This window comes from Anoplolepis gracilipes, chromosome 4, assembly GCF_047496725.1.
Source record: "Anoplolepis gracilipes chromosome 4, ASM4749672v1, whole genome shotgun sequence".
Taxonomy (NCBI): Eukaryota; Metazoa; Arthropoda; class Insecta; order Hymenoptera; family Formicidae; genus Anoplolepis; species Anoplolepis gracilipes.
In genome coordinates, this window is record NC_132973.1 from 13152244 (window position 1) to 13160995 (window position 8752).

Genomic DNA, 8752 nt, shown 5'->3' on the forward strand with positions numbered 1-8752 from the left:
CGAAAAAAGCAAAGTATTTAAAGACTATAATAGGTATGAATCAGAGTTTTTACATCCAATATAACAACGTGCAGGCATTATTATTTAAAAATGTTGAATATGACGAACCAATCAAAACTTGTTACTTCAATTACATATTTACGATGTAGTATGATTCATACTGATTCATACTTTATATTACAATTATCTTAAATCACTCGTGTGTAACTGTACTTAGTATGTAATTTTTTTTTTTTTTTTTTTTTTTTTTTTGCGAAACAGGAAGATTTGACAGAATCGATCAGCTGATTTATAACTTGACAATATTTTATCAAAAACCTGAATCCTATACTTATACAATTATAGTAAAGATTCAAACCAATTCAAATCCGCTTAGAATGCGAAAAAGATTAAACATAAAGATAAGGAACGAAATAATAATGCGTTATAAAATATTAAATTAATGAGATATTATTTCATAGTAATACACGAATATTTGCACACACACACGATTTGTCCGACTCGAAAATGCCTAAATCGGAAGTGAAAAGTGAAAGATATTGAATGACGTCGAGCTTATATTCAAGAGAGAAAAGAAGAAGAAAAAAGTTAATTGATAAAAAATACAGGAGAAAATGCAGCTGAAAATAACAGATCTTCTGATAACCTTACACGTTCAATGTGCATTTCATATACATTCCATTTCAGTTGCCATTAAACCTATTTAATTGCGCTATGCGTGGAGAGGTTATGGACTGTTTACTTGTCAAATTTGCAACGTCGGGGATAAACGTAGGCGAAACATGAAAGAGATTTGAGGAGAAGTGACAAGACGGTCTCGCAGAAATCATGTTTTTCCCCGTAGGATGGCCGCGGGTTCTGAATTCTAGCGAGCCAAGTGAAATAAACGCCGTGGTGTGCAACAGAGACAAAATTCTCTTTGCCGTTCTCACTAAGGATGCTCTCACCATCTGGTACTGCAAGGCACGTATTTTAGGTCAAAAGTCTTTTTACTCGACCTAGGAATCTTCTTTTTCAATTTTAGCATCAGTCATTCTTTATTGAAATCAACTTTATTAATGTCATACTAATAACTCTTTAATTGGAATGTTCACATACATACATACATACATACATACATATACACTTGTTAAGATTAGGACTTTGTATACAAGCATTCTCTTGTCATAAATAGTGTATTTGCATAACAGCAATAATGATAATAATATTCTATGCACGGAGATTAATATATTTTTAATAATATTCTTCTGTAATTTGCATTGCTTTTATAATTAAATTTTCTATATATTGTTAAACTATATATAATTCTTATTGTAATTTTTTGTGGATGTTTTTGTATTTAATAATTTATAAAGCATGATTTGTGTTATAGCCCTGTGTACCAATTGTATTTAGCAGACGATCTGCAGTTTCCTTACAAAAACATGGTGAGAATGTTTTGGTACAATGGAGACCAGACTCAAGTATGCTGGTCATTGCAACGTCAGACAGTTATCTGTTATTCTACCGGCTCTCGGACAGCAGTCCAGAGGGCCGGGGACTTTACGAACAGCGAGATTCACCAGTCACCAGCTTGAAAAGAGATAGCGCAGAATTATTTATCAAAGAAATCATTCCATCTCTTGTCTTGAGTTTTGTAAGTTTACTAATGATTTATTATCTTGTTAAGTTACACATAATGAGAAAGTTTTAGATAAAAATTACTTCTTAATTGTAAGACTGATTAAAGTATTTAACTTATTCAGATTATAAACTAATTACATTTCCATTTGTTTATAGGAAAAGTCAGCTTGGATCGATGGCGGAATCAGTTCATTAGTTTGTATACGAGATGAACTCATGGTAGCGACCAAAACTAGCCATGTAGTACGTCACAAATGGGATGGTACCATGAACCGCGACTATTCTTTAGATTTGAGACGTATACCATTCAGTATTGATCAACAAATTTCTACTGTGGCTGTGCCTCTCACAGAGAGCAATATCTATGTCACTGATATTGAATATTCGCCTCTTGTTGGAGGCTTTGCTATAGTGCTTAGTAATGGTAAAGCTGCATTTCTCACTGCTCAATCGTTGAAGTTTGATCCGAATCAAGTGCAAGGAATCTGGGCTCGAGATTTGGACGATGCTACTTGCGCTGCTGTTAATCATAAGTATCGACTAATTGCCATTGGTAGACAAAAGTAAGTGTTATTTTTACAATGTTGTTTTTTGTAAACTAGTAAATATATTTACGTAATTATTTTATAAGAAGAAAAGCATATTTTGTTATTAATAATATATTTGACAAAAATAATATTCTAATTAATATAATTAATATATAACTCTAACAGTTACACATTTGATTTGCAGCTCCGAAGGCATTGTTTATTATGTCGATGAAACAACGGGAGGTTTAGAGATGTCACACACTCTGAGCTTATCTTCCAAAGATTATCCAGGTCGACCAGGTAGCGTCAAATGTCTCAGATGGACGCCCGACAGTTGTGCTATCGCCCTAGCATGGGAAGGCGGTGGTTTAGCATTGTGGAGTACTTTTGGTGCTTTGTTGCTCTGTAGTTTGAAATGGGATTATGGCCTACGAGTGGATCTGATGCATGATAATCCTCTGCATATCCATACGATGGAATGGTCAGCGGAAGGTTATCAATTGTGGATGCTACGAGAATCTCCAGGACCCTCAGTTACCGAAGAAAACGGTAACGAAACGTTCAGTTTAAGTCGCTCTCTCATCCAGTTGGATTTCGCTAAAAGTCCTCTGACTATTAACCCATGCATGGGCCACCACGGGCATCTGTACCTTCAAGGCGAGGACAGACTGTATTTAAATTTAGGCGCCGGATTATCTTCGACAGCTTCGGGTTTTCATCTTGCAACTGAAATGCCTAACGACAGTATGCTTCAGACACTCGCCGGTTGTAAACAGTGGCTTGTTGTGCCCATTCCAACTGCATACAGTGGCTCTAATTGGCCAATTCGGGTAAGTATAATAATAATACAATTGTAAAGAGAAACTAACGTAATTCATAATATATAAAATTACTGTTACTCTTACTTTCATGTTATTTAATTTTATTAGTTGATACGATTTCTTGTTAATCAATACAACATTATCAGTAATTAAATTAAACATTTATTATATAAATGAAAAAAAATGTTAATATGTTGTTTTCTCTTTTTTATCTCTTTTATATTACATTATATAATGTGTTTATTATATGTTTAATTATGTGTATAACAGTATACTGCAATAGACAGTGAAGGTTTGAGCCTGGCGGTGGCCGGTCGAACGGGATTAGCGCATTATTCCCTACCCTCAAGGAAATGGAAATTATTCGGCAACGAGAGTCAAGAGCGGGATTTTATAGTGACTGGTGGATTGCTGTGGCATAAAGGATATCTCATAGCTAGCAGTTATTCAATCTTGGATGATAAAGACGAAATTAGGATTTATCCGCGCGATACTCGATTAGATAATAATTATGTCAAGAGTATTAGGATGCCCTCACAGGTGTTATTATTGAATACGATGAAAGAAAGGCTCTTAACATTCTGTTCTAATGCTCAGATTAGCATATATGATATGAAGTTGCAAAATGGTGTTGGTAAGTGATACAATCAGTGCAAGAATGCTTTAAAAAAAAATTTCAGTAAAAATTTCAGTAATGATGGCTATGCTGTTATATATTTTAGAAGCTGGCAGTATCGAGCTAACGAGAATACAGACGGTGGACATTAGTGGATTGTGTATACATCCTGCTTGTGTGGTCAGTGCTACGTTGACTACGATCCGCGCAGAGACCGCTGGCAGTCATCCTCATCCCGAGAGTCTCCTGCTAAACGTTTCCGGACGCCTTCTCATGGTTCAACGTGAACATTGTACCGATAACTCGGACATTCGATTTACGTGCGGTGCGCCAACGGTATTAGCGTCATACGTCGAGAACGTTTGGGTGCCATCACGTTCAAGGAGAGACAAGCCGCATTTAACGGAGGCTCTGTGGCTATTTTGTGGAGCGCATGGCATGCGAGTTTGGTTGCCGCTGTTCCGCAATCATCAAGAGAAGGCTCATGCTTTTATGAGCAAACGAATAATGCTGCCTTTCCACTTGCGGATTTATCCACTAGCAATACTCTTTGAGGATGCGATTTTACTCGGAGCTGAAAACGACACTGTACTGTTCACATCGGATACTAACTCGCCTTTTTCACTGCCCTTCAATTTACTGGAGCTTACGGTATTTATTTTATTTTTTTATAATTTTAGATATACAATTAAAAATTGTTATATAACACAGAAATTTAATTTCATATATTAATTAAAGAATTATTACAGATATATATTTTTTATAAAAGAATTATTTGAGACAAATTTTTTTAATTTAAAAATTGAATTTATTTTTGTTTCCTTTATTTCCTGTGTATCTTTATTGATATAACTGTGTCATACTCAAAGGTAATGATTTTTATTTCAGAGTCAAGTATATCTGCATCAGATTCTGCGTCAGTTGATACATCGAAACTTGGGCTATCATGCATGGGAGATAGCACGTTCGTGTTCCGCATTACCGTATTTCCCGCATTCGTTGGAACTGTTGCTTCATGAGGTCCTTGAGGAAGAAGCGACGAGTAAGGATCCTATTCCAGATGCTCAGTTGCCATCCGTCGTAGAGTTTATTCGCGAGTTTCCCGGCGTTTGGGCCAGAGCAGTCGTACAATGCGCTCGCAAGACCGAAATCGCGCTTTGGCCGTATCTGTTTTCCGTCGCCGGTCCTCCAAAGCAGCTGTTACAAGATTGTCTGCAGCGTCAAGAACTTGATACTGCTGCCAGTTACTTGATCATTTTACAAAATTTAGAACCGTCTTCCGTCAGTAGACAACACGCCACGTTATTGTTGGATGCCGCATTAGAGCAAGGTAGATGGGAACTATCGAGAGATCTTGTGAGATTTCTTAGAGCAATCGGTATATATAATCTTGGATTTTTATATATATAAATTATTATACATAGACACATACAACCTGTTACAGCTTAATCTTTTATTGTTTAGATCCGAATGATGTAGAGTCTCCACGTACATCGTGGGGTGGTAGTGCAAAACTGGTTGGCCCTCCCCAAACACCTCCTCTTTCTCCGCATGAAGATGATCTGTCCTTGGTTTTGGGTACTATGCAAGTTTCGAGGAGCCGCAGTTACAGTACTACAACTACACCTAAAGTACAATCCGAGAAAGATGTCGCACCATCCTCTATGCTCGAAAAAACCCGGAATGTTGTTATGAGACGAAAAAAATCGGTGCCAACAGTAAAAACTAACGAAAAAACTGAGAACAAGTAAATATTTTTTTTCAATACCTTACATTCGTTGAAAGTAAATGTTATCTCAAAATTGTATTTGGCTTAAATTCTGCTTGAAAATATTGTTATTGTTAATGAAATTGATTAAATTTATATTTTTTCTGTTCCAGGGAAGGATCGGCAGAGGAATTCTTTATTGATGTTATTTTACAACGTCACGCCCGGCGGCTGCTTTCAGCTCGCCGCTTGACCGATTTGGGTAGATTCGCGGCTCGTCTCGACTTCCATCTAGTGACATGGTTTGCTCGAGAGCGTGACAGAGCAGCGAAAATCGACGATTACGTCGGCACTTTAAAAGCGGTCCATGAAGATTTTGCGTTTCCATATCCAACACTTTCATTGCCAACATTGCAGAAATTTCGAAGATCTAGTCTCACCTCCCTACACTCTATAATTTCCGATGATGAGACCTTATCCCCGAATTTGGCCATTGATTTACCTGACAGCGGATACACTAGTCTTCCAAGTGGTAGGCCACCGTATACAACGCTGGTCTCACCTGTCGCTAGCTTAGAGACGCAGTTTCCAACTGCAGAAGCTAAATTAACGCCAAATCTGATAAATGGTGAGAGTTATATATTCTGTTTTTTAATTTAAATAAGTTTCTCTTTGCACAAATTTTGTAAAGCTGCAAATCTTTATATTCTGTCAAATAGCAGAAAGTATTTTCCAGTATGGATATATGTTGTTTCAACTAAATTATAATGTAAATTTGTAATTTTATAATTCTTATGTAATTATGATTTTAAATTTGTAATTTCAGATGCCAACAGCGTTCTTAGCGATACTAGTACAATCTGGAGAGACGACGCAGAATCTATTGTGGGCTCTGTATGTTGGGTTTCGCCGGAATCAGTAGGGTCTACAGAATTAAATACATCAACTTCCGCACCAATCGGTCGGGCGGAAGTACAACTCAGGTACTAATACACATATTTTTTAACGTTAAGAAAGTTCGAAATTTGTCATTTAGTTATTAAGTATATATTTGTTATTAAGTATATATTTTCAAGTATTATACTTGTGTATTTTATATATGTTTTAAAATTTTTTCAGGTATTTATTGCAGCTGTTTCTCGAAGGCAGTTGTTTAGGATGGGCTGCAGTAGTAGCTACTGTCCTGCGAGACGCGGCGGCCATGGCCAGAACTGTCAGGACAGCGTATGCACCAATGCAAACTTTTGACTCTATAATTAATCTAAGAGATGGATTGCTTATCTTGACTAAGTGGTCTCAGTCAGAATGGTATGCTTGTATTAAATTCAACATATTAATTATTGCAACATATCCATATACAGCAGTTTTTAAAATGTTGAGAATTAGTAAACTAAAATAAAAATGTTTGCTTTAAGGAATAACTCATCTTTGCAAAAGTATTTTCTTAAATTTCTAATCTACTTGATTATTTATAAAATCTCTATTTAAATTTTCGCTGGAATTTTTATCAGAAGAAATGATTGATATAAACATATATTCATATATGAAATATTTATTCAATATCAATTAATTTAATCATTAAATAATCGCTAGTTTTCAGTTTCTTTAAAATAATATTGGTAATATTGTATTCTGATTTCAGTCTAGGATACCGTCCTTTTATGTCCAATGTCCAAGGCCAAATATCGCTATTGAATAGACTAGTTATAACCAAACAACAGCAAGAACAAGAACAGATATCGGAGAGCCCTTCGCCGAGCCCGGCTCCGTCCGCTAATAGTAATCAACGCGGTACTCTCTCCCGTTCGAGACACTCTTCAATCAGTCATGCTTCCAATACAGCTCCCCTCGAAGAAGAGCGTTCGCACGAGTCATCCTTAATCGTCGAGGAATCGGCGTTCCACGGAAATTACAATAATAATCTCAATATTACAGAGGATGTCAAGTCGCAGAGCACTTGTGCAATCTCTTAAGGGTGCCTTAAGGTAGCACCGAATGTTATGGCTGTCCATTTTGCTGTGGGATTTTACCAAAAGAGTTTTTTCCATCTAAGCATAAAGATCTTATTCAATTATATTTCTAATGTAAGAATACCATATATTACCGTAACATAATTATTTTAAAGAGATTTTATCTTAACATTTTAATTAAGGCCTTAATTGTTCTAGTATCGATTAAGGATAACTTTTGTAATGCGACAATAGCTTCTAAAATTGATATTAACGTCCTTTGTCTACGGGGTGTTTTAAAAGTCCTTTGAAAAAATCGTGTAAAATTTGTAAATAGGATTTTGAAACGTTTTCTACATTGCAGATTTTGAATTCTACAGGGTGAAAAGAGCAGTATGACTCATGTGTATTATATATACATTTACGGTATTATTGTTAAAATATATGTTACATCGTGATAAAATTTAAATGCGATCAAATCAGTTGTTTTAAAAGAATTTTAGTGCTATGTATAAAAGCAGTAATATATGAAATGTGGATAGTGGCTCATTTATTAATTGTGGGCAATAGTAATAGCAATATAACGAAGCCAATATGAATGAATAGTGGTTCAGAGGCATTAAATCAAAATTGGCGTATCAAGAGGTCTGATTATAATGATAATTACATAATACATAAAGTGATAAGAATTATTACGATAAGCTATTTATACATATTGTAATACACATATAGATGCATATACATATAGATAATCATACAAAAAAATATATGTTATATTTTCCCATAAAACTTCTTGTTATTCTATTAATTATGTAATTATGTTGTTTTATTTAGGTAATTATGTTGGTCGTTAACTTAACGAATTAAAATCAAAAATACATAAAAATTATAGAAAGAGATAAAAATCTGAGAACAATTGCACTATTTCTCAAGAATTTCATTTAAAAATTATAAAATTTTTATTCATTTTTTTTTGTCTTTCAGGATAACTTGCAGGTCGAAAAAAGAGTAAAGAAAAACACACACACACACATATATATATATATATATATATATATATATATATATATATATACAATCTCTATTAATCGAATTATCAATTAATTTTATTTCATAAAATTTGAATTACAGATTCAAGTGATGCTTACATAAACGGATATAATTTGTTTCATTATTCTATAAATATTCATTACGTTTGAGTCACATTGTTATTTGATGACTAATGAATAATTTTTTTTGTGACACGAACAGTTGATGAGCTATTAACGGCTAATCTATGTTAATATTTAATCTATGTTAACGTCTATTCTATGTGAATTGTATTACTAAAAATGTCAGTTTTATTTGCGCTCCATTATTTGTGTTCCACATTCCAGTAAGACATTTTACACGCGAAGAACGTTTACTTTTTAGATGTTTTCATATTCAGCACATATTTCTTTTATTTAGTGACGTCAATTATCATCCAAAAGAATCGACTTCTCAAACATATAAACGAGGAAAAT

The 8752-nt window shown here is 34.5% G+C and overlaps 1 protein-coding gene across 2 annotated transcripts; it reads left to right on the plus strand.

Moving 5' to 3' along the window:
• The first annotated feature begins 279 nt into the window (after window positions 1-279).
• On the plus strand, window positions 280-8072 carry Rich (guanine nucleotide exchange factor subunit Rich). 2 transcript variants are annotated; one of them, XM_072891604.1, is made up of 12 exons: window positions 280-963; window positions 1373-1636; window positions 1780-2186; window positions 2356-2983; window positions 3245-3608; window positions 3700-4241; window positions 4479-4968; window positions 5055-5337; window positions 5472-5926; window positions 6125-6281; window positions 6418-6606; window positions 6941-8072. In XM_072891604.1, exons 1-12 carry the CDS (start codon window positions 829-831, stop codon window positions 7269-7271), a joined length of 4245 nt encoding a protein of 1414 aa, XP_072747705.1. In that variant the 5' UTR covers window positions 280-828; the 3' UTR covers window positions 7272-8072. The 2 variants fall into 2 exon arrangements, with proteins under 2 accessions (XP_072747705.1, XP_072747704.1); XM_072891603.1 differs by having other exon boundaries at window positions 281-963; window positions 3697-4241; window positions 6941-8070.
• The last annotated feature ends 680 nt before the right edge of the window (window positions 8073-8752 follow it).

Bases quoted from the DNA above. Each gene is read 5' to 3' on its own strand.
- Rich (XM_072891603.1), top strand. From the start codon at position 829: ATGTTTTTCCCCGTAGGATGGCCGCGGGTTCTGAATTCTAGCGAGCCA. The intron at 964-1,372 runs GCACGTATTTTA...TTTGTGTTATAG, and splicing joins TCACCATCTGGTACTGCAAG to CCCTGTGTACCAATTGTATT. The intron at 1,637-1,779 runs GTAAGTTTACTA...ATTTGTTTATAG, and splicing joins CATCTCTTGTCTTGAGTTTT to GAAAAGTCAGCTTGGATCGA.